Source organism: Mirounga angustirostris, unplaced genomic scaffold (genome assembly GCF_029215605.1).
Source record: "Mirounga angustirostris isolate CCGP_5_RB_7025 unplaced genomic scaffold, mMirAng1.0.hap1 SCAF_6, whole genome shotgun sequence".
NCBI classification, from domain to species: domain Eukaryota; kingdom Metazoa; phylum Chordata; class Mammalia; order Carnivora; family Phocidae; genus Mirounga; species Mirounga angustirostris.
This window is the reverse complement of record NW_026991714.1, coordinates 27,998,839-28,023,458: the sequence shown is the minus strand read 5'-3', so window position 1 is coordinate 28,023,458 and position 24,620 is coordinate 27,998,839. Positions and strand designations below refer to the sequence as shown.

Sequence of the window (24,620 nt, the reverse complement as noted above, 5' to 3'; positions counted from 1 at the left end):
AGCCCTTGCCTTCTACGGTCACTTCCAGAAGTTCCGATGAGGCTCCTTCCCTCCAACTTTGCTATCTGTCCCCTCTTCGTCACTCTTCTCTACCACCTGCTGGTTACTTGGCCGCTTTCTTTATGGATGGGGGGACCTGTGTGGGTGTCTCTCCTCATCTTGCCATTATTCTGGGTGGTTTCAGAGTCCATGGAGACACCCTATCCACTCTGGAAACCTCTTTGTTTCTTGACCTCAACCCCAAAGATCTCCCCTCCCCTCTGGGTCAGCCCTCCATCTCCACGACCATGTCCTGTATTTGTCATCACTTGGAACTGCCCTATGACTTCAATCTTAAATTCAAATATCCCATGACCTTCCCTTCCCCTCTACATCTCTCCTGGTCTCTATAATACAGAAGTTTGAAACCTCCAGTTTCAAAATCTTTAAAAAAAAACATTCACATCAAATAAGTGTTAACACTTGTGTGCCTTTTCTCCCGTTAATTTGTTTTTTATTAGTTTTTTATTAGTTTAATTTGTATATCCTAGTCACTGAACCTAAGAGGGAATGGAAAAAGTTTTTTCTTCCTCTACCTTATCATCCTCAGTAGCAGCAGCAGGTCAAACAGCCCAGAAAAGCAGAAAATGCCACCAAGAAGAGCCCCCAAGTTTTAAATCTTTTATTTTATTTTAAGATTTTATTTATTTATTTTTTTGACAGAGAGAGACACAGCGAGAGAGGGAACACAAGCAGGGGGAGCGGGAGAGGGAGAAGCAGGCTTCCTGCTGAGCAGGGAGCCCGATGCGGGGCTCGATCCCAGGACCCTGGGATCAGGACCCGAGCCGAAGGCAGACACTTAATGACTGAGCCACCCAGGCACCCCTGGAGGTCTTTAAAATAAAAGATTTAGGGGCGCCTGGGTGGCTCAGTCGTTAAGCATCTGCCTTCGGCTCAGGTCATGATCCCGGGGTCCTGGGATCGAGCCCCGCATCGGGCTCCCTGCTCAGCGGGAAGCCTGCTTCTCCCTCTCCCACTCCCCCTGCTTGTGTTCCCTCTCTCGCTGTGTCTCTCTCTGTCAAATAATAAATAAAATCTTAAAAAAAAAAAAAAAAAAGACCTCCAAGCATCAGCAACAGCTATTGTACCTTCTGCAGGATAACTTCCCCAGTAACCATGAGAAACACAGAAGTAGACATGAGGTCCCCGTCTTCAAGGAGTTCACAACCAAACAAGCCACGCAGGGGCCAGAGGAAGCCGGGTGAAGTAGGTAAGAGCTCAGGGATCGTCTCTCACCTTTCCCATTTATGGCCCCTGCAGTAAAGTGCTTTTACGTGCATTTTCTGATTTTGTCCTCCCAATAACCCTGTGATGGTAGGCAGAGAAAGGATTAATATCCATATTTCCACATGAAGAACCTGAGACTTGGAGAACTTACGGGAATTAGCCTACAGGTGGAAAAGATAGAGTCAAGATAAGAAAGCAGTCCTCTAGGGCCTGTCTGGTGTTCTTTCTGAAACACTATAGTGATTTGCATCTGCAGGAGATGGAAGGCTTGAACACCAAGTGGAGTGCTTTCCACTCTCGCACAGAGCTGGGACGTGCTCAAGCAAACCCTGTTCCCGCCTGCAGACACCTGTGGATTCCAGCCCTGTTATCTCCTTCCCACCCCTCTCAGCAGAAGGGAACACTCTCTTTTCCTGCTTTGCTGACCCTTCCTCTGGTGCTCTCAGGGACCTTTCCCCTTCTCCCCTACCTTTTTTTTTTTTTTTAAACAGCTTACTGGAAATATCAGCGCCAGACAACAAAATACACTCATTTTATGTATCCTCCCGATGAGTTTGGCACATGTATGCAGTCCTGTCCCTACCACCACTATCACTACCAGCATTAGAGCATTTCCATCACCCCCTAAATTCCCCTGGAGCTCCTTTGCCTACATCTCTTCCTTCTTTCCCCAGCCCCAGGCAAACCATTAGTCTTCTTTCTGTCGCTAGAGTTTCGCGTTTTCTAGAATATACATGGACTCATGCAGTCCGTACTCGTTTGTGTCTGGCTGCTTCTACCCAGAGTCATGTTTCTGAGATTTGCCCATGATGTTTTATATACCAGCAGTTTACTCCTTAGTGTTGCTGAGTAGTGTTCCACTGTGTGATGTACCGTAGTAGGTTTATCCGTTCAACTGCTGCTGAACACTGGATTGATTCCAGTTTTTGGCTAGTATGAATAATGCTTCTGTGACCATTGCTGGACATGCCTTTGTGTGGACGTGTGCTTTCATTTCTCTTGGGTAGACACTAGGAATGGCATTCATTACCAGGTTGTATGATAAGGGTATGTTCATAAGAAACTACCCGAATAGTCTATTAGTGCACTATAAAGTCAAACGTCCACTCTCACCTCTATTTGAACATGACATGCAAAGCCCTCCTTTCCCACCATGACTTCGTACACACTACATCAAAGTACTGTTTTCAGAAAGTTAAAAACATGGATCTCCTATGAATAGTAAACATATGTCAAAGCTTTAGTTTATGTAAATGTGAAGCAGGTTCAGCAGCGAGTACAAGAGACCACATATATCTAGTCAGTGGGAAGCAGAATGCTGGAAGATAGTAAAGTTAGATACAAAATTGGTTATCGTCCTATAAAACAATAATACCCCACCCTTTGACAGGATCTCTTCTACCAGATAAAAATTACCTGCCACTTACCAACTTCCGCAAGTCAGCATCTACATTTATAGAGCCCTATGGGACCCCACTCAGTCATGAATAGTAAGTCAAACAGAGCTGTCTTCCCTAAAGCATCTGATGATCCTTAGATGGGCTCGTTAATGCTGTAGGATACTTTTGAAAGACCAAACAGTCATCCTTTGCCTTATTCCCAGTTTGGGGGTAATTTTTCTTAAGAAGGCATATTAAAAGAAACATCTCTTTACTTACTGGATGGGATGCTGTCCAATTCATGAATGGCTTAATAAAGCCAATTACATCCTCAAAAGAAAATGAAGGCATACTAAAATCCTCCAGGTTCTAGAAATAGCCCCACTCTTCCATATCTCTTTCTCGGGGGGCGGCGGGTGTCTATCTCCTCTCATCTGGCTGACTCTATTCCTCTTTCAGGCCTGAGGTCAGATGTCCTGTCTCTTACATGTCCCCCCCACCCCACCCCCACCTCCAACAGTTTCTGGGTTTGGGCACTTCCTGGGCTCCACCACCACCCCCTGGCTTCCCTCCATCCCAACATCCCAGCCAGCTTGCTTGGGTCTCCTCCCCCACACCCCAAGCTTGCCGGGCTTTCACAGGGCGGGACTGTTTTTTTCATTTCTGTATCCCCAGGGCCTAGCTCAGTGCTTGGCACCCCATAAAGCTAAATAAATGTTTGCTGAATAAATTGAATGAGTTGCTGGCTAGATGCCTCCTCAAGATCTCTTCCAGACTCAATGAATCTTCATTTATGGACTGGTTGCCATGGTTACTCATTTATTCTCCCTACCCCCCACCCTCTCTCCCCTTTCCTCTCCCCTCCCTGCCCTGCCCAACCTTTCCCCTCTTCCCCGCCTGCACTGAAATACAAAGGAAACAGAAAAGGTCTCCCCACAGGAGCTGGAGGACGTGGAGAACCTGAGGCAACTCTCCCTGTCCCCTTAAGCCCTTCCCCTGAGAGGTAGAGGACCCACATTGGTGTGTATTTGGGAGGGGGAGTTTCAGGTCTCCATACCTTTCCCCTGGATCCTTTGGGGCTGGGAGCTCACTCACTCTAGGGGGTAGCTGGCCCCTCTGAGAACTCTTGCAGATTTAGAAACACAAAGAGCTTCATTGTATGGTAATTTCCTCTTTATATATTTATCCTGGGCCTACTGACTTCGTTTGAAACTTCACTGCCTTTTAGTCTTGGCTTCCTTAATTAAATAAGCCCCAGACGCCCCTAAGAGTCTGAGGAGAGGAACTTCCCTGGTGGGGAGGTATTTCACTCTGGTCTCTCTGCCCCACAGGTCTCTTTACTGTTCCCCAGTCCCCTATAACCCAGGCCCAGGCCAGGATAGAGCATTCCACCAATGTCCCACAGCACAGTTGGGAAAACGAACAAAGGGATGACAAAAAGGAAATGATGGAGAAGACTGACACGAAATCTTTGGTTGGCAAGACCACATCTCCTGTCTAGGGTTCTCAGGTCCAGGGTGACTGTAACATTTCAAACCTGGACCCTCTGGCACGTGAAGGAGGAAGCACAATGAATAACCCTATGGGCCAGCAGCATACACCGGGACTGTCCTGGGCTCTTTGAGATGGACAGTCCCACGGCCCACCCACCCCCTCCTCACAGACCTGGAGAAACAGGTCCCCGAGAGAGCCTATTTGGTCCACGTATTCGTGGTGCAAACGTTTACTCTTATCTCTATTGAGAATTCAAGATAGCAAGAGGTCTCTGGCCTAGGGAAGCTTACAGTTGAGACAACTCATCACAGAGTGGGTGGAATGCTTGGATAAACACTGTGACAAATGGCAAGAAAGGAAGAGCAGCTGCTGTGGGTGCCTGTGGGAGGGACCTGCCCGGAGTGGGCGTTGCTCTGTGTCAGCCTCTGGGTGGGGGGAGCGGTTGAAGGAGTAGAAATGAACTGGTAGCGAAGAGGCTGAGAGTGAACGGCAAAGAGTTCTAGTCAGAAAACAGCCTGCCGACAGGCACAGAGAGGAGAAGTTGCACGGATTTGTGCAGTAGCCAGAAAGCTCCGGCCCTTCTCTGAACGCCATCCTGTGAGCTCTGCTTCTGGAGAAGGAGCCCCACATTATCTCCATTAGCCACGGTGGTCGGAGGGGCACCTCCTCACTGACTTTCAGAAAAGTCTGTGGAATAAATGAAAGAAAAAGACTCTACACTCTTCTTCTGTGATGTAAACCCTGGGCATGTTAAGAGTCCTTTTCTCTACTATTTTTATCTTCCAGAAATCGAGCCCCTATTGCAATATGCCAGGACTTGCACCAGATTTTTACTCAGGTCACTCTTTTGAATCTCCACAACAATTATGCAGGAGGTAGATGTTCTTATCCCTGCTTCACAGATGAGGCTCAGTGAGGCCAGAAACCTGCCCAGGTCTCCGCTGACCTGATGAGTGACAAGCTGAGATTTGCTAGCATGACCTGCTCCTCCGATTTCTCTAAATTCCACCCTCCTAACCACAATACCACACATAGTCAGGGGAGGCCGGACTCTGTTATTCATAGCTTGGCCCCAGATGACTGACTCAGCCCTGCGTGCAGCACCCAGGGGGTCCTCGGTTTCAGGGTGCGCAGGAGGGGGGCAGCAGGAAGAACGCGGGCATTTCGGTCCCCCCCTGCAGTGGGTTTGCTGCCTCCCCAGACACGAAGCCAGACCTGGCTTCCCTCCGCAACCCCCTCACCAGGGTGGAACCTTTCTTCCTAGCAGAGCAGGTCCAGCCCCGTGACGTCATGCCTTTGGGCAGGGTTTCTGGGGATTGGTGACACCCAGCTGACAGTGGGGATGTGGCAGGGCCGCACGCACGTCTCCCCTGTCCCCAGGGCAGCTCTGGGACTTGCCTGCTTCTTTAGCAATGGTTACAATTACAAATCTCTCTCAGAACTCCTTCCCGGTAGGCTGCAGGGTCTGATTCTGGGCAGGGCAGGCCTGCTGGGAGTTCTGTTCCTGGCTCTGGATTCGAACCCACAGCTCTGAATTCCCAAGACCAGTGATATGCCATGTGTGTCTAGATAAGTCACTTGTCCTCTCTGGGCCTTCTCTAAGGCGCAGCCCCCTAACGCAATAAATTGAAGAGGTTGGAAGAGAGATTTCTGAGGACACTTTCAGAAGTCCCAGAGGAGGGGCGTGTGGAGCCTGGATCTGCCTGTGTTGTGGCTCCATCTGTCCTTCCCCCATCCTCCACTCCCTGGTGGCCTCAGAGTGAGAAGGTGACTCATCCGGCTCCCGGCACCCAGTTTCAGCCTTGCCCCGCCCCTGCCGCGGGCCTTGCATTTACTGTTTACTCCCAGGAGCAGGTGCACCTGGGTCATTTCACGGTGGGAGGGAGATGGGACCTGGGGACACCGGGGGCACTGTTTAACTCCATACCCCCGCAGGTGGCCCAAGGCCAGGATGGGGTCTTGGGGCTCCCAAACCAGTGGAGAGATTTGAGTGACCTAGCAACCCCTTCCTGCCCCCCCCACTGGCTCTGCCACTCCCAGAGGCCCCAGGTTTCAGGCACCCCCCCCACCAGCTGCTGAGTCCTCAGCTATCTGCCTCTAATCTCTTCCCCAGGAGTCTTCCAGCCTCCCCTGGTCATCGGTGGTTTCAGTATTCGTCATTCACCAGCTACTCCTAGAGCAGCCCTGCCCCCACCCTTGACCCCAAGGCCCCCCCAGGGAGAGCTCAGCAGGGGCAGGGGGGGCTGGTGGAGCACCCTGAAGGAGGTGGGGCTACCAGAGCTGCTTCTCACATTGAGGAGGTGTGGAGGGGAGGCGGGCCCCACAGACCTTGTGTCAAGAAGAGAGGACAAGGGGCTCCTGGGTGGCTCAGTGGGTTGAGCATCTGACTTCGGCTCGGGTCATGATCTCAGGGTCCCAACTCAAGCTCCATGCTCAGCGGGGAGTGAGCTTGTCCCTTTCCCTCTGCCCCTCCCCTAACTCATACTCTCTCTCAAGTAAATAAACTAAAAATCTTAAAAAAAAAAAAAAAAAGAAGAGAGGACAAGGTGTGTAAAGAGAGCAGGGCTGGGAGATGGGCAACCCAAGTAAACGTGAGATGGAGGAGCAAGGTTAGGGGAGAAGAGAGCTCTGGGGGAAGACTAGAAGGTGTGGTCAAGGTGTGGACACTGGATTGTGAGTCTGGAAACCTGGCTTTGAGTCCTGGCTTGGCCACTACCTCCTTTCTGTAACCTGGGTCATATTCATTGCCCTCTAGGTGCCTCATAGCCCCATCTGTACAAGGCAGGGGCTCATTTGGGTGAGCCAAGGCTCCTTCTAACCCTGGCCCTCTGTTGGGCAACCAGATGGGCTTCACGACCCGGTGGCAACTTAAGCTCCTGCATCTCTCTGTGGAGGAAAAGCGAGACCCTGTCAGCGGCCCTGGAACAAGCCAAGAGTTGGTCAGTCTTGTGTGAGGTCACCCAGGACAACCTAGGAGCTCTCCTCCAGGTACCTGGGGAGGCCTGCCCCTCCCCAGGCCCAGGCTCCAGACCACAGAGTGGACAACAAAGCCGGGCAGGTGGAAAATTCCCTCTGGCATTCTGCCCAGGTGCCCTGGACGGCAACTGTGCCAGTCTGGCTGGGCAGGAGCTGGGAGTCCAGGGCACTACCGAACAGTCTGGCAGCCACAGGGAGCTGGCCGGGGGCCTGCCAAGGCCTCTCCAGCTCAATCGTGCCCCACTGCCCAGACACAAAAATTGTATTCTGCTCAGGTAGGCAGAGAGAGGAGGAGTGATAGGGAAGCTCGTGGTTGTTTGTTGAAACCTGGGAGCTTCTCAGAAGTCGCAGTCCTCATTCAAGATGATTGTACCAGCCCCAGTGGGACACAAATGGAGCACTGAGGGTTGCAGCTGCTGCCATGGCCAGGCAGAAAGAGAGCTGCTGGGGTCAGATGTCCCTGTGTCCGCTCCTGCTCGCTGCTGGTCTCCATCTTGTGACCTGGGCGGCGTGTAACCCTGTCAAGGCCTTGCTCTGTCCCAACTCAAACATGGGGATGACCGTGTGGGCCCGGCCCTCACGGGCTGGGAGGGCATGAAGCCACACCCACAGAGGGCCTAGGAAAAGGGAGAAGCTCTGCGTGCACGCATGACCTGACACTGGGAGACAGCACGCTTCCCACGGCCTGCATGTCCAGGGGTCCCTTGTGTCTGAAAAGCCAGGGCAGAGGACCCTTTCCCCCCACCTCTCTCCTCCTCTTTACCAGACCCTTAGAAGATTGCTGAGTTACCGTGGCAACATTTCCCTGCCCGGCTCCCTGGAGGCCTTTCCCAGAGTCTGGAATTACTTTCTAGAATGTTTACCCACAAACATTTTATGTTGTCAGTCAGTTCAGGTGAGTCTTTCAGAACTGAGGAAACCCCTTTGTGGCTTTGCCAGGTCACAGCCAGCCAGGGAACGGGCCCCTCGAATCACTCCCGGGTGGGTGCCACTGGGCACTGAAGGCTTGAGGTGTTGGAGTGTGGCAATGTCAAGGTGAAACCACGGCCTGCTGGGAAAGCTACCCAAAGGCATGTCCCACTGACCCGCAGTCAGCAGCCTGAAAGCGTCATTGCCGATACAGGGAACATTGTCCGTCTGGGCTGACAGGAGAAGGCTCTAAAGATAAGGCAGGGCATGAACCCGACTCCATGACAGCCAATTAGCTCCACTCCAGGGACCCAGCTACAGTGACTCACGGACAGCCAATCAGAAGGCGCTGAACCAGAGACCTTTTTCAGCCAGACACACCTGTAACCTGCTAGCCATCTGTTGGACCACACCCCTGCCCCAACCATTCCAGAAAGAAATGTAAATCTCTGTATATAGTTGCATTGGGAGAGCTCTGTAACTCTAACATGGAGGGAGATGCAAGCCGGTATGTATGGAGCACAAAGACATACACCAATGCCATCCGCCTGGGTTAGAATTGGCAAAAGACAAAAGGTCCAGGAGATTGCAACAGACTTGAATATGTCTCTCCAGGGTCCGGTGCCAGCTTTCTATGAACCATTCCTCATCCAAAAAACAAAAGCAAACAAACAAAAATATCAACGAGGTGTCATCCATTGAAGTTCCCCTGTGAATACTGGGCTTTGAAGGGGACCGAGACTTCTTTTTTTTTTTTTTTAATTTTATTCTTATGTTAATCCCCATACATTACATCATTAGTTTTAGATGAAGTGTTCCATGATAGGGGACCGAGACTTCTAGCAAAGCCCAAGTTTATGGGTGAGGGCTGGGTCCCAACTCGGGGAATTCTCTATCTAAAGGAAGGCACAGTGCTCCTTATTGTTGGCAAGGGCATCTTGCCAAAATTCTAGGAGCCAGGTCAGACTTTGGTCACATGGGCCCACCTGGGGGATGTCCTAAATGGGAACCCCCAAAGTGGCAGTGGTGGGTCAGACAGGCCCAGGGGAAGACATGGGAAAGGGGCAATGTATTGTCTTCCCAACCTTCTTACCTGGAGCCTGCCCAAGTGTTGAGAAGTCTGGGATATCTTGTCATTTCTTTTTATTTTTTTTTTAAAGATTTTATTTATTTATTTGACAGAGAGAGAGAGCACAAGCAGGGTGAGTGGCAGGCAGAGGCAGAGGGAGAAGCAGGCTCCCCGCAGAGCAGGGGGAGCCCGACGCGGGACTCGATCCCAGGACCCTGGGCTCATGACCTGAGCCGAAGGCAGTCGCTTAACCGACTGAGCCACCAGGCGCCCTATCTTGTCATTTCTGATGGACAAATGGCCAAAGAGTTGTTCTAAGTTCATAGGAGCTGGAGCTCAGGGCTGTGTGCTAGAGTGACCTCAACAGAGGGAGATGGGGACAGTTTGCCACAGGGTAACCCAGGAGGAGGGTTTGGAAGAAATCCACACATTTTCAAGTCCCCCAGAGGCCAGGTGCTTTTGCTGCAAGTGCTGAGCTCCTCGGCATGGACCTGACTGCGCAGCCCCGCTAAGAACAAAGACAATGAATATGTATGAAGTGCATACTTTCTGTCAGGAGCCATGCTAGGCGCTGGGGTGGCCGCAGTTAACCAGGCACCGGCTTCCCCGCAGTCTGTACTCACATAGGGTAGCTTCTGCAAAGGCCCTCCCATCTTGGCTCCCACGATCACAGGATCCGAAGTCAGGCAAAACCATGAGCGAGTCTGCAAGTAGACCCGCGGGACTTTTTGGGCTGGTTTAGACAGGAAAGAAAACGCCTGAATCCCAGGAGGATTCAGAAGGGGAAGATCTGACCTCTGCAGCCAAGGAGAGCCAGAGGTGGGAGGAGTTTTGCCTGGGGCCAGAAATCATTCTGTCCATCCATGGGTCAAGTCTCACCTGAGACCTTGGACAGCCAGCTTGGCCCTGCTGGTTCCGGGGAATGGGCTGGGCTGTGATTCCAGGGCGAGACAAGCCCAACCCGGGGTGGGGTCTCTGAGTCTGTCCTTAGCCTCTTTTGCATATGGGAGAATTTCCTCCGTGGGTTCTACAGGGGGGTGCAGCCAGGGACTTTTAGTCCCCCTCCCTTTGAAACATCCTCTCCTTCTCCACCCTAGTTTGGGGCAATGATTAAGGTGGGCATAGATGAAACTTTTCCTCCTAGGAAGAGAGAAGACCCTTGAGCTCATTCCAGGGTCCCTCAGATCCCCGGGATCTTGGCAGCGTGACACAAAGTCCCATCGGCAACCCGAGTCAGGGCTATGTGGCCAGGCTGGCTGGGCAGCAGGTCCAGAGAGGCCTCACGACATGGAGATTCCAGGGGGCTGCACATCGTGAGCACAAAGGTGCAGAGCCCTTTGAGGAGCGCTTTTAGTGGGACCAGAGGCATGAGGCAGGTGTCATGGACGGGGAAGGAATACACGGAGACAGGAAGGGAATTGACATTTATTAAAAACATGCTTTGTGTCAGGAATGTCACTTGAGTTATATAATTTAAGGTTCAGAACCAGCCTTTGAAGTTTGTATTACTATTCTCATTTACAGTCAGGAAAACAGAGGGTCAGGCAGGTTAAGCGACTTGCCCGAGGCTACAGTTAGGAACTATGGAAAGAGTGATTTGTGTGAATCTGATTTCATGCTGTGTCCAGGACAATCCACCGACTCCAGAGAAAGAGAGCAAGACGGTGCTGCTCTTGGGCTCAGAAGGACTCAAGAGTAGAGAAGTTCAGGGATGCCTGGCTGGCTCAGTCGGTAGAGCGTGTGAGTCTTGATCCTGGGGTGGTGAGTTTGAACCCCACGTTGGGCCTGGAGCCTACTTTAAAAAAAAAGAAAGAAAAGAAAAAGAAAGACAAAGTAGAAGTTCAGCTCTCTTTTCCCTCAACACCTACCCTACCTGTGCCCTGAATGCTGCCCAGGCAGATGCTGCCCAGGCAAGGGTTAACCCCTCCTCCTTGGCTCCACACTGCATTCTTTTGTGCTGAGCTCTGGCTGGCAGCTTATGTCAGGACATCAGGGCAAGAAAGCAGAAAGGACATGGCCAGGGCACCTGGCAATGAATAATCTGCTTGTCCTGGCCGGGCTGCCCCGAGGCTGTGTGGTGTGGGGTGGAGAGCGGGGATGGCCCCCAGCGCCAGCACCTGAGGGCAAGGGGCTGTGGTGGTGGTGGGGGGGGGAGGTCAGGGAGGCAATGGGGGACTGAAAAGGGCAGGACCCTGGAACTACGCTGTGTCTAGAGCTTGCTTCATCTCCCAGGCAGTCACCACTTAAACAGAAACTTAAGCGGCTTTCCCCACGTCCCCCTGGCTGCAGCCAAACCCTGAATAGCCACAGCCTGGGCTTGGCTCTCCCCTCAGATTTATCCCAACCAGGTCCCAGCTCCAGAGAGCCCTCCAACCTGCTCCGGGGGACGAGAATCCAGTGGAGGTGTCTTAGGGAACAACCCAGTGAGTCAGGGACTTAGGTGTTCTCGTGCCTGGGATCACCCAGGGAGGACCAGACAGGAGAGGACAGAGAATGGTCTTCTGCGAGTTTCCCAAATGCCTTCAGCCTCACCCCACTGCTGCCTGGCTCTTCACCTGCCTGGTCTTGTGATTCCGGGGCCAAGCTCTCTCCTCTAGTGGGTGACACTCCGCTTCACCCAACAGGCTGGATCTGCCTGGAATCAAACCTCCCTCCCCACCTTCCTGCCAGGAAATTTTGCCCCACCTCCTTTCTGCCAAACCAGCTCCCTCACTTTCATCCAGACTCTGCTCCAGAAGAAATCCCCTGTGAGACTTCTCTCTAGGAAGCCTTCTTTGACTCATCAAAGGCCTGCTGATTGCCCTCAAGCACTCTTGTCCTGCTGGCCATCTTCACACACCTCCGCCTGTTGCTGGGGCCAGTCCTACCCCTTATGGAACTGATTTTAGGTCTGTTGACAATCTCACACTAGATGGTGTGTGCGTGTGTGCGTGTGCGCGAGCACGTTCTGTGTCCTCCAGGAGATCCAGAACTAACGGGCGGGTCTTCCTGGAATCACATATCTAATAAAAGAGCAACTTCCACATTCTTATAGCATCTAAAATGGGAATGGGCTGCCTTGAATGGTAGTGACCTCTCTGTCAGGAGAAGGTTTCAAAGAATGGCTTGTTGTTTATTAGTGACAAATGCTTTTGAGCATTAATTATGTGTCTGGAACAGAGTAGGCATTCAATAAACATTTGTGGGTTTTTTTAAAGATTTTATTTATTTATTTTACAGAGAGAGACACAGCGAGAGAGGGAACACAAGCAGGGGGAGTGGGAGAGGGAGAAGCAGGCTCCCCGTGGAGCACGGAGCCCGATGCGGAGCTCAATCCCAGGAAGCTGGGATCATGACCTGAGCCGAAGGCAGACCTTTAACAACTGAGCCACCCAGGCGCCCCTCCATAAACTTTTGTTAAACAACTCCAACATGACTCACTCCCTTCCTACAATACGTAAAAATTTGGGATTTTGTGCTGATGGGGCCAACCAGTTGGGTCCTGAAAGTTAGGCTGATCTTTAAAGCATCCTGATGGGGGAACCCTAACCCAGAGGGCAGTCTAGGTAAGCAAGAGAGGACCTCTGATCACCCCTGGAAGAGAGTAGTGCCTGTACTGAGCCCTGGTGCTGGCTGTCTTCTGGGAACCACAGTGGAGGTGCTTTGGGATCTGGAAAGTAGAATGACACCTTGTTGGCCACATTGTCAGATTCCTTGGAACTAGCTTTGTTTATATCAACATGGTAACGGAAGCTTTCCCCCGAGTCCGAACGTTCCCGCCTTGCTTCAGCTGTGCTGCAGAGGGCTGAGGAAAGGTGAGATGTGTCTAGAACCTGGCATTCTGGGGGGGGGCAGCGGCCATGGCTCGGCAAGGTTATAGTGAGAGATGCCCCAAGGAAAGGAGCGTCTGGGGATGTTGGACATCTTCCCACTGACCACCTTGGCAGTTGTAGGTCTTCCTTTTGTTGAAAAAGCCAGAGGTTTCCTCACCGCCCCGTCCCCAGTGAGGGGATTTGGGTATCACAGAGCAAGTGGGATTTGGGGAGTCGTTTTATGACTCTGCTTACCATTTATTTGTTCTCTCTCTCTTTTTTTTTTCCTTAAACACATATATCAAGCATCCACTGAATGCCAAGGGCTGAGGAAGCCAACGGAAAGATACCAGAGCTCAGTGAGTCGGTGTTCTGGGAGCTCCCAGGGCTGCTGTTCCCTCTGCCCCAGGCGCAGCCCAGGGGCTCTGCAGAGACCCCCCCCCCCCCCCCCCCGCCACCACGGGAATTCCTTACACGCTGCTTCTCAAGTGCAGTACACATTGCCGTCCTCCGCAGGATCTGCTGAAACATGGATCGCTGGGCCCACCTCCAGAGTTTCTGATGGAGCAGGTCAGGGAGGGACCTGAGAATATGCATTTCAAATAAGTTTCCAGGTGTTGGTGAACCACTGACACACATTATTGTAGACGTCTTACCTTTTTCGAATGCCTTCACGATGCCCACATTTCATGGCAATAGCATCCTCTTGAGACCTCAGGCCCGAGATGATGCTCCTTACCTTTTACCAAGGAGAAAACGGGAGGACAGAGAGGTTCCAAGACACCACGGCACCGTCCTCTTTTCCTCCATATCCTCACAGTTCATCGGCATGCTGTTTGGGGGTTAGTCTCTTCAGGGGCTGCCTCCTTTATTCGAATGTGAATCTCAGGAGGGCGGAGGTCATGGCTGTACTGTCCACCGTTTCCTGGGTATCTAAGACGATGTCTGGCACATAGTAGATGCTCAATAAGTATTTGTGAAATAAATGAATGTGTGATTACTGAGATTACAGGGCTGGCTAGTAGCAGAGTTGGGACCAGGTCTCAGATGCCTTGACTTTTAGAAGCATACTTTCCCATTTGGGGCCCTTTGCCTGTCCTCCAGAGCAGGACCCCAAAGTGCCCCTTGGGCCCGGGAGCCCAGAGTATGGAGAGCTGTCCCAGGGGGATCCAGTGGGGTCAGAGGTGTCTATTCCTCCCCTCGCCCCACCCTCGTCTGGTGCCGCCTGCAGTCCCTATTCAGGCCGAGAACCTGGCAGTGGGAGACCTGGCTCGGCATTTGTCTCCTGCGTCTCTGCACTTCAGTGTCCAAACCTGTGACGTGAAGGTAACAGCACCCTGCCTCAGAAGGTTGTTGCGGGAATTAAATGAGCTACCTGGCCACGAGCGCTTTGCTTACTGGGTGCCAGACGTTGTGCTGGTGATTTACATAACTGAACTCATTTCACCTCCACAGCAAGCCTGCTGTTATCCCCAAGTTACAGAGGAAGAAGCTGAGGCACGGAGAGGTTAAGTGCTTGGCCGAAGTCACACACACACGCACACACAGCTTACTCAGTGGCAGAGCCAGTGAGGACTTACATCCAGACAGGCTAGTTCCAGGGTGCGTGCTTAGCCAGAGCGCGCGTGCACGTGGAACCCGCTCGACGAAACGCTCGCTCCTGATTCCAGACTGGCACTGGCACTGCCACTGCGGCCCAGAGGCCCTCCCCTCGTTCAGTGCCGGGGACAGTCCCAGTCTCTCTCCCACCCTGTCCCACCTCACTGCCTTTTCTGCCAGCACTGGGGAAATCCCCAGGGAGAAGAATGGGGAATTCCTGGGATCAGGGAGAGACATTCCTAAGGGCTCCGGAAGCCTCTGCCTTCGGCTTGGTGTGCTTAATGAATGAGGGAGGCGCGCGCAGCTGGCCCGGCAGAGGACTCCCCCCAGGCAGAAGCAGGGATAGGAGATGAGCACATCTGGGGGACTCGTGCTGGGTGCCCTCAGGAGGGGTGGGGTGAAACGGTGGAGAGGGGATAGGTGACACCTCCCTCCCCCCTGCTATCAGCCCCTGGGAACCCACCCTGTCCTGTCTCCAGACTGCCCCCTCAGACAGCTGCGGAGAATCAGAGGACAGGGCTTGGGCAGGGTGGGGTGGGTAGGATGGGAGGGAGACAAAGCCTTCCTTAACTTCCATCACTGAACATCTGGTTCCACCTAGTGGCCTCCGACGTTCCAACTGCCGGAGCCGAACCCGGGAAGCTCAGGACCAGCAGAGGGGGTGCTCTTTCAGCCAGTGGGTGTTTCCTGAGTCCCTACTCCGTGCCAAGCACACGCTGCAGTGCAGTGGGGCATATCCATAAGTATAAAGAAGAAGATGGCTAACATTTTCCCAGCTCACCCCATGCCAGCCCTGGGCTAAGGGCTACACCGTGTTGGCACATACCTGACACGGAGCACTGGGGATCAGAGCCTGGCCTTGACTTCTTTGGACTTCAGTTTCCACTTCTGAAAAGTAAGAAGGGTGGTGTAGATCATCCTTAGGGTCTCCTCCTGGATAAAAATCTGTAAGGCTACACAAAGGAGTGGTTAAGACTTTTAGCTTTAGAGTTGGACAAACCTGCATTTGGATCCCAGCTGGTGTTCATGAGCTGTGTGTCCCAGGGCAAGTTACTTTACTTCTCCGAGCCCGGGGTACTAATGTCAAGATTAAGTATGGTAATTATACCAAGTGTTTAGCTCAGGGCCTGGCACTTGGTGAGTGCTCAGTAAATAGTGGTGACGATGTGGATGGTGACCCTAGTTACCAAAATAGCCACACCACAAGGCAGAAGGTAGTTTCAACAACAGCCTAAGTGCCATGGGCGTTTGGAAGCAGCTGACTCACTCGGGGGCAGGGCCAGGGGTCAGTTCTCCAGTGGGATTGAGAAAGCACAATTCCGAGGGTGGACCACAGGATGCTGGGGATGAGGGCTGGGTGCCCGGTGCATCTCCCACAGCTCCTCCTCCACCCTTCCCAAGCATGTGAGCCTGAGTCCTGGCCACTCCGCTCTGCTGGGGGGGCGGGGGGCCGGCCAGGGGGGTGCTGGCAACAAAGGGGACAGCTGAGTCCTTGGCTGACCTAACTTCTGGGTGAACCTCTGCCTCTTTGTTGTGACACTCTGAACCCCAGACATGGTCAGTCCTTCAGCCACCTGTGCCCCGTGTCCCCGTGAAAAGGATGAACAGTAAGAAGCCGGAAAGACAAATGTTTAAAAGGCCATAGATGCTTCCCTGACCTTGTCTGAGGGTATGTCAGTGTTTTTCTCTTCTTCTCTTGCTCCTCTTCCTTTTTTTCTTGGGATTCCTATTTTTATGCAGCAGGTTTGGGGCCCCTCTGGGTGTGGAGGATTTCCTGGTCAGGAAGTCTTCCAGGAAAGTCACTTCCAAGTTGCTCTGCTCCTGGGAGGCCCTGGTTGATGTTTGCTGAGTGCGTGAGTGACTTGCAGCTCGGGCCCCAGAGGTCCGGCTGCTCTTCTCTTGCTCTGGGCCATGAGGCGCGGGACACAGCGGCCGGCCCTCTCCTTGTTTTTAGTCCATTTTCTTCCACTTCCTGGGGCTGCCTGTGGGTGAGGGGCTCCTCGGGCCTCACCCCGAACCCTCCCCTCTGTGTGCTTGCACCCTCTCTGGCCCCCTGACCCACCCGCGCCTCCACCCTCCTCTCTCTCCTTTCTCGGGAGCTGCAGATCATTTCTTCCCAGATCTTGACCCGAATGACTGTGGCCCATTCAGTTCCACGAGTGCAAAGCTGAGGCTTTCTCCCACCCTCACTCCACATTCTTCCCCGCACAGAGGAGTGTCTCACTGTCCACTCCATGCCCAGGGATCAGCCAGAGCCCTCCAAGGCTGGCGGTTTTCCTGCACTCTGCTCTTTGCCACTCTCCAGACTGCTGCCTCCCAAAGGGTGCCCCTGCCTCTTGTCCTCCTGCATCCTCCTGCTCCCGGCTGCCTGCTGAGACCCCAGCTGGCCATCAGGGAACCCTCGAAATAACCTGCTCAAGTCACTGTTCCTCTGCTCAGCAGCTTGTAACACTCTCCACTGCCTTTGGGATAAATGGAAACCCCTCGGCCTGGCAGACACAGTCCTTCCTGGTCCCTCCTCTGCTGACCTCTCCAGGCTCCCTGCCCCAAGCTCCCAGGCTCTCTCCCGCAGTCCCCTGCATCCCAGCCTCCTTGACATTCCTGCTGGCTCTCCGGGGCATTGCTCCAGTCACATCTCTGAGCCATAGCCCTGCTGTATCTTCTGCCCAGAGCGCTGACTTCCCTATCATCTGTCTGGCAGACACAGTCATGTCTCAGGAACCATTCAAATGCCCGCTCATCTGGGAGGCCTTCCAGATCCCTCCAGGCCCCTGTGGGTTCCCTCAGCGACTTGTCCTTTGCCATTCACAAGATCTATCACACTGAATTATAATTACTTATTGACATGTTCCTTTTCCCCTCCGGAAGGAATGTTGCTTGGTGGCAGAGGTCTTTCACCCTTTTGTTTTCTGACTGTCTGGAGCATAGCAGGTGCTCAGTAAATATTGGTTATTGCAAATGTCCATCCATCACGTGTTTGGATCAGAATGTGGTTTTCAAGTTTTGATTTTGCTGCTTTCTGCGGGGAGTTCATGTGCTGACGAGGCAGGCAGATGGACTGGTGCCTGTTGAGTTACAAGCTCTGGAGTCGGATCCGGGTCCTGGGCTTGGCTTTACCATGTATTAGCTGTGTGCTAAGTGACTGACCTCTGCAAGCCTGAAAAATGGTAATGGTAGCCTTTGCCCAGTCGAGCGGTTGTGAGGGTTAGTGGGGAAGTCAGCCAGGTGCTAGTGAATGTTTGAGAAAGGACAGCGAGTGTTATCGTCCGGCTCGGCCTCTGCACACCGTGGGACCCTAGGCCAGCCACATTCCCTCTCTGGTGTCCGTGGTGGGAGCAGCTGATCTCCGAGGGCCCTGCAGGTCTGACCTGCTGCCGCCCTGTGGGGCCGAGGAGGATGTCCTGCAGGGCGAGATGTGTGAGGGCAGCAAAGAGTGCTCTATGTCCAGCAGAGGGCCCTGCCCAGCCCCTGGCCAGCCGGTGGGAGGGAGCAGCTCGAGTCTACTGGAGCAGGCTGGTGATGCCAGATGCCTGACTGGAGGCGGACCAAGCGGCCCGCTGCCTCTCTCCGGTCAGCCCAGCGCTTGGGTCCCTCGCCCTCACCTGCTCTTTGGGGAGGCGTCCGGCCATGCGGCGGCTGTGGCCACTGGCCGTCTCTCTTGCCGTGCTATTGGCTGCGGGGCTGAGCAGAGTCTCTGGGGGTGCCGCCCTGCCCGCGGGCCGGCACAGGGCCGAGGCCCAGGAGCAGCAGAGCCGGTCCAAGAGAGGCACCGAGGACGAGGAGGCCAAGGGGGTGCAGCAGTATGTGCCCGAGGAGTGGGCCGAGTACCCCCGGCCCATCCACCCTGCTGGCCTGCAGCCCTCCAAGCCCTTGGTGGCCACCAGCCCCAACCCAGACAAGGATGGGGGCACGGCAGGCCGCGGCCAGGAGCCTCGGGGCAACCTGACAGGAACGCCGGGCCAGAGGCTGCAGATTCAGAACCCCCTGTACCCGGTGACTGACAGCTCCTACAGAGCTTATTGCATCATGGTCCTGGCCCTGGTGGTGTTTGCCGTGGGCATCGTGGGAAACCTGTCGGTCATGTGCATCGTGTGGCACAGCTACTACCTGAAGAGTGCCTGGAACTCCATCCTGGCCAGCTTGGCCCTCTGGGATTTTCTGGTCCTCTTTTTCTGCCTCCCGGTGGTCATCTTCAATGAGCTCACCAAGCAGAGGTTGCTGGGCGACGCCTCTTGCCGGGCCGTGCCCTTCATGGAGGTGAGTGTGCATCCTGTTGGAGCTCGGCTCTGGGCTGTCCGAAGCGGGCTCTGTGGGTGCGCAGGACCTCAGAGGCCTGGAGCTCTGTCTCGCTTCTCATCCCGTTTGGGCAAGGAGACAGGTGCTGCATTGATTCCTGGTGGCTCTCAGGTAAACGCAGCCAGCTAAGGGGAGCAGGGAGGTGGGCAGGAGCTCTGGGGGCCAGCCCCAGCCCGGTCTCTTGCTTCGGGAGCAGCCTCAAGGCGAATCTCTCCCCCTTTCTCTTTGCTCTGAACTGTCCCCTCCCCCCTTAACCCCTCTCCATTTGTCCACGCAGGAAATCGCTCTGTCCACAGTATGTCTCCTTTTCTCCCTCTTTGCCACTGCCCTGCCCTTCTTTACTTCTGAATATCCTGCTTCTCCAAGCAGCGTGTGAAGGGAGATCCCAGTTTCCTGCAGCGCCCCCCAAAATCAAGTCAGTGTCCACTCCCCATGAATGCAAACACCAGAAAGAAAGTCCCTTCCTTACTGTGATGGTTGTTGCTCTCTGAAAGGGTGCCGGAGCCCGGGGGTGAGGGGCTCAGGATCAGCTCTGTCTCTGACACACTGGGCGTCACTGGGCAGGTGACGCCTCCTGTCCAGTTTGCTTAGCTCTCAACCATGGGGTAGACCAGATGGCCCCTCTGGCAGGTTTCTTCTACAATTCCAAAGTAAACCATCATCCTCACCTCTGGGGACTTCCACCTTAAGACAGGTGCATGGGTGATGATGGAGGTGTAGATCATATACAGACACCTTAATCAAAACATTACAAAAATATACCAATCTTTGTGCATTTAGGCAAGATCCAGCAAGGCCAGCCACCGTGTCTGTACAGGAGCACAAAATAAGCAAGCAGCCTTTTAAATTTTGGCTACATTGCGGGGAGTGGGTACTCATGAGGACGGGAGTGACTGGCCTCCCCGTGAAGGCTGCTGCTCTTCCAGATGCGTGGAGGATGCTGTGGGCCATGGGTGATGTGCCCGGGGTGGAGAAGGAATCAGGATCAGGCCTGTGGGCCCTATTCCCAACTCTGTCCCCAGTTCCCCGTATATTAGTGATGATTTCACATTTGGACAGCCTGAGGCTCAGCAGTTGGTGCAGCCCCTCGCGTCCTTCCCAACCCAGAGAGACCACTTAACCGGGGCCAAAGGTACTCAAACCTCAAAGAAGATCCTGCAACTGGGGCTAGCCTTGGCATCTTAGTTACCTGTAGGGTGCAGAGCCCCGGCGCCCCGTGAGACGCCGGACACAAGGACTAGGTGAGGAACCGGGCTTTACCCCTCACTAGCTGAGTGACCTAGGTAAGTGACCTAACCTGTCTATACCTCAGTTTTGCCCTCTGTAAGTTAGGGATAATAATAATAAAAACCATCTGAATGAATTCTTGAAAGATTAAATGGGTAATATCTACAAAGTCCTTAGCATTAAAATAATTCAGTAAGGGCGCGCCTGGGTGGCTCGGTCGTTAAACGACTGCCTTCAGCTCATTATCCCAGGGTCCTGGGATCGAGCCCCACATCGGGCTCCCTGCTCGGCGGGAAGCCTGCTTCTCCCTCTCCCACTCCCCCACTTGTGTTCCCTCTCTCACGGTCTCTCTCTCTGTCAAATAAATAAAGTCTTTAAAAAATAAAATAAAATAATTCAGTAAGTATTGGGTTTTGCCAGGAAAGGGAGAGGAGGAAGACAGACATACGGGAACTCTTGTCTGCATGGAAGCCTGGCCGTGCCTGACTATGGGTCTCAACATACCTAATACCCAGGCTGCGGCCTCCACCCTCCTAGGTTACTGGCTCCACACCTCCTAGAGGATGGAGATGGTCACGAGCTTGTAGAGCCCCCCCTTCAGGCTAGGTGATGGAGTACGAGTTAAAATACCCTGCTCTGGGGGTGCCTGGGTGGCTCAGTCGGTTAAGTGGCTGCCTTCAGCTCAGGTCATGATCCCAGAGTCCTGGAATCGAGCCCCGCGTCGGGCTCCCTGCTCAGTGGAGAGCCTGCTTCTCCCTCTCCCTCTGCCTGCCGCTCTGCCTACTTGTGCTATCTCTCTGTCAAATAAATAAATTAAAAAAAAAAAAATCTTAAAAAAAAAAAAATACCCTGCTCTGGAACACTTTTATAGGGAGGATCCCAGGACGGACCCCAGGAGGGAGCAGGAGAAGACAATTTGGAATTTGATTTTTTTGGTTTTGTCCAAGCCCCAAAGGCTGCTCATCCGCAGGGCTCCCCTGCCAAGGGAGGGCGCGGGTTCTCACAAAGATCACTTGCGGGCAATGCTAATGAGCCAGGGATTGTGTTCCCCCAGCCAGAAGAAGGAAGAATTTGGACAGAAGGGGGGATCTGAGCACAATCCCTGAGTGTGGTCGAGCATCATCCGACAGCTTGGGAGGATTCTTTTCTTCCTCTTTTCTCTCTGGCACTTTCTTCCCCTGCTGCTCTGGCTTCTTTCTCTTGGCTCCCGGGCGAGTTTCCTCAGTGCTCAATGAATAGCATCCGGGAGGGTGGGCCCAGGCTGTTTTGGAGGGGGGCTGCTTCCCCACACAGCCAGGCCCTGGGCTTTTCTGGATAGGATGGGGAGAGTGAGTGTGTATGTGAGTGTGTGTATGTGTGTGTATCTCAGCCACATTTCAAAAACCTTTCACCTGATGCACATAATGGGATGTGGGAGTGGAAGGACCTGCAAAGACCCAGAACTTCTATGTCTTTGTCTTAATGCCTCATTCGAGATGATTTTTCAAAGTCTCAGAGAGCATAAGGGTCTGTGGGACCCAGGCCATTCATTCCCTCGCCCAGGAAGCAAAGAAGCAAGGTGGAAAGAGTGGGACCAGTCTGCACGTGGACCTCAACTCTGCCATTGACCGAGTCACTCGTCCTGCCTGAGCTAGTTTCGTCCCGTGTGGATTGTCAGCTGCAAGGATTTGGTGACAGGGTGTGAAGTGCCTGATGCCTGACGTGTGAGAAACGCTCACTAAATGTCATTCCTATCATTTCTGCACTTGCCACTCAGCTCCCCGTCTAGGCTGGAGACCAGGCACCCTGCCCCCTCCCCCCAGCCCCCACCCCCCGCCCCCAGGCCCTCTGGCTTTGACCACATGCTCCTCTCCTCCACACCTTTGCCCACAGGTCTCCTCACTGGGAGTCACCACCTTCAGCCTCTGCGCCCTGGGCATCGACCGCTTCCACGTGGCCACCAGCACCCTGCCCAAGGTGAGGCCCATCGAGCGGTGCCAATCCATCCTGGCCAAGCTGGCCATCATCTGGGTGGGCTCCGTGATCCTGGCCGTGCCTGAGCTCCTACTGTGGCAGCTGTCGCAGGAACCTGCCCCCACCACGGGCACCCTGGACTCATGCATCATGAAACCGTCAGCCAGCCTGCCCGAGTCGCTCTACTCGCTGGTGATGACCTACCAGAACGCCCGCATGTGGTGGTACTTCGGCTGCTACTTCTGCCTGCCCATCCTCTTCACCGTCACCTGCCAGCTGGTGACGTGGCGGGTGCGGGGCCCTCTGGGGAGGAAGCCCGAGTGCCGGGCCGACAAGCATGAGCAGTGTGAGAGCCAGCTCAACAGCACCGTGGTGGGCCTGACGGTGGTCTACGCCCTCTGCGCCCTCCCCGAGAACGTCTGCAACGTCGTGGTGGCCTACCTCTCCACGGAGCTGACTCGCCAGACCCTAGACCTCCTGGGCCTCATCAACCAGTTCTCGGCCTTCTCCAAGGGGGCCATCACACCCGTGCTCCTCCTGTGCACCTGCAGGCCGCTGGGCCAGGCCTTCCTGGGCTGTTGCTGTTGCTGCTGGGGGGGCGGTGGCGGCGCCTCGGCCGCCCGCGCCTCGGACGCCAAGCTCAAGGCCGCCGCGCCCTCCTCCATCTACTTCCACAAGCCCAGGGAGTCGCCCCCGCTCCTGCCCCTGGGCACGCCTTGCTGAGGCCAGGCTCCAGCCTGGGAGAGGCACGGGGGCAGGGGCACGGAGGGGCGGGGAGGGCGCCCCCCCCAAGCCTGGGTCTGGTGTTTCTGCCCCCATAGGTCTCGCTTCTCTGCCGTCTTGCTCTCTAGTGATGGACTTGGTTCCTCCTGCCGGGGTTTGGGTTCAGGCACAGCAAAGCCCCCTCCCTCAGCAGGACCTTCCCTGTCACTCTGTGGGGCCTCCTAGCCCTGGGCTCTCAACTGGTGGGTGGTGATGCTTCCGGGTCCTTAGAACTGCCTAGAAACTCTCAGTCCCCGCCCCTCTGCCCCCCCCACCCCCCACCTCCAGCCGGGAGCCAGAACTTCACCTGTCTCTGTCTTGGAATCTGCTATACTTTAGTTGGGCCCTCTCTAAGTATCATCTTTCTGACACTCATCCATCCTAGAATAGGGGGTCCTTTGGGGGTCAGCCCTACCTGGCTCTTCTCTGGACCAGATCTTCCCCAGCCTTGGACACCTCCTCCTCCTCCTGGCAACTCCCCTCCTCCCAGAGGATTTCTCTCTCCTTCCTCTTCCTTCTTTGACATATCCTGGGTTGCCCTGTCCCCACCTCCCTTGGTGGGTCCCCCTCTGTAGCAGGCCCTTCTTCAAAAGCAATAAACTAGGTAGAACTATCCCTGTGCCCACTGGAGTTTCTTGTGCTACACCCTGACAGTGCCCTTCTCCAGGACAGGTGGGACCCTAGGGGGATTCCTCCCGGCCCCCTCTGGCCCTTTCTGGCCTGTGGCTGATATCCTGCCCAGCCCAACAGCCCTATGGCTTTTGAGGGGCAGAGTGGAGGGAGGGCTTGGGAAGTAGAGACTAAGTCTGCATCCTGACGTGAGCCTGAGCATCCTTGGGAAGTCAAAAGGCTTCTGGAGCCCCCACCTCTGCTCCTCGCTCTCCACAAAGCCCCCATTTTAGAGAAAACAGCAGCCTTCCCTCTGTGAGCCCTGGGGGTTCCAGCCCCTCTGACTCTGAGAGATCTGCTCTTGTTCAGTTTCTTAGAACAGACTGTTTTGCCTGTAGACGGCCCAGCTGCCTGTTCCCCGTCTGCCCCCATCCTGCCCCCACCACACCCCCTTCCTGGCAGCCAGAGCTCCATCCTGTGCCGGCAGGGACCCTTCAGCTCCTCCTGCTGGTCCTGCCCCAGGTGTCCCACTTCCACCGGGTCCCCCTCTGGGGCCCTTGCAAAGGCCCCCTTAACCTCGTTTGGGCCCAGAGAAGCTGGCCCGAGGTCAACCAGAAGGGACACCTTGGCCTAGGCCACAAATCACTCCCGCCTCCTAAGCCCAGCTTCCTTCAGAACCACCCTTCCCCATCCAAAGTGCAGCTCCGGGTCCCACCAGCAACTTCTGGCTGCCAGGTCTACCTAGAACCTCTACAGGGGGCCTTGGAAGGGCCCCAGGGACCCGGGATAAAGAGGGACAGTGGTTGCTGAGTGCACTGGGCCCCATTCTCCTCTGTCTACCCCACCCACACCCATTGGCCTCAGCCCGGCCGGGACCCAAGCCTCCTTCCCCCCCCCCGCCTTGGGGATCTTAATGGCCTTGTTCTCTCTTCCTGGCACCCACCCCCAGGATGGGTGACGCCAAGAGAGAGGGAGGCCGTTGCTAAGTGATGAGGCCGCCATGTGCTGAGGAATGACACCCACCCATCTCTCAGCAGACCTGTTGCCACAGCGACTGGAGCCTTCGGCTTTGTCTGTAGAAACTTAAGATGGGTGGGTGGGGGGCAGGTTGGAGAGGGGGCCAAAGGCAGGCTTGCGGCACTGAGGTCGCCAGGGCCATTTCTCCCATACCCCCCAACTTCCTCTCTACCCCCACTCCCACCCCCAGTCCTAGACTCACCAGGAGCTTCCCATGGGATGTAGGGAGGGGGCCCGGGGTGAACTGAGGTAAAGTCTGGCACCAGGAGAGGG

The 24,620-nt window shown here is 54.5% G+C and overlaps 1 protein-coding gene and 1 long non-coding RNA gene across 2 annotated transcripts; one reads left to right on the top strand and one right to left on the bottom strand.

Annotated features, from left to right (window-relative positions):
- Positions 1-12,283: 12,283 nt before the first annotated feature.
- On the bottom strand, positions 12,284-17,681 carry LOC135364710 (uncharacterized). Its single transcript, XR_010412231.1, has 3 exons — positions 15,310-17,681; positions 13,359-13,829; positions 12,284-12,742 (listed from the first exon to the last, which is right to left on the bottom strand). It is a non-coding gene; the product is annotated as an uncharacterized LOC135364710 (long non-coding RNA).
- Positions 17,666-22,684, top strand: GPR37L1 (G protein-coupled receptor 37 like 1). Its single transcript, XM_045876117.2, has 2 exons — positions 17,666-18,740; positions 21,879-22,684. The coding sequence occupies exons 1-2, from the start codon at positions 18,111-18,113 to the stop codon at positions 22,680-22,682; spliced, it is 1,434 nt and encodes a 477-aa protein (XP_045732073.1). The 5' UTR covers positions 17,666-18,110; the 3' UTR covers positions 22,683-22,684.
- Positions 22,685-24,620: the final 1,936 nt, after the last annotated feature.

Bases quoted from the DNA above. Each gene is read 5' to 3' on its own strand.
- GPR37L1 (XM_045876117.2), top strand. From the start codon at position 18,111: ATGCGGCGGCTGTGGCCACTGGCCGTCTCTCTTGCCGTGCTATTGGCT. The intron at 18,741-21,878 runs GTGAGTGTGCAT...CTTTGCCCACAG, and splicing joins GGGCCGTGCCCTTCATGGAG to GTCTCCTCACTGGGAGTCAC.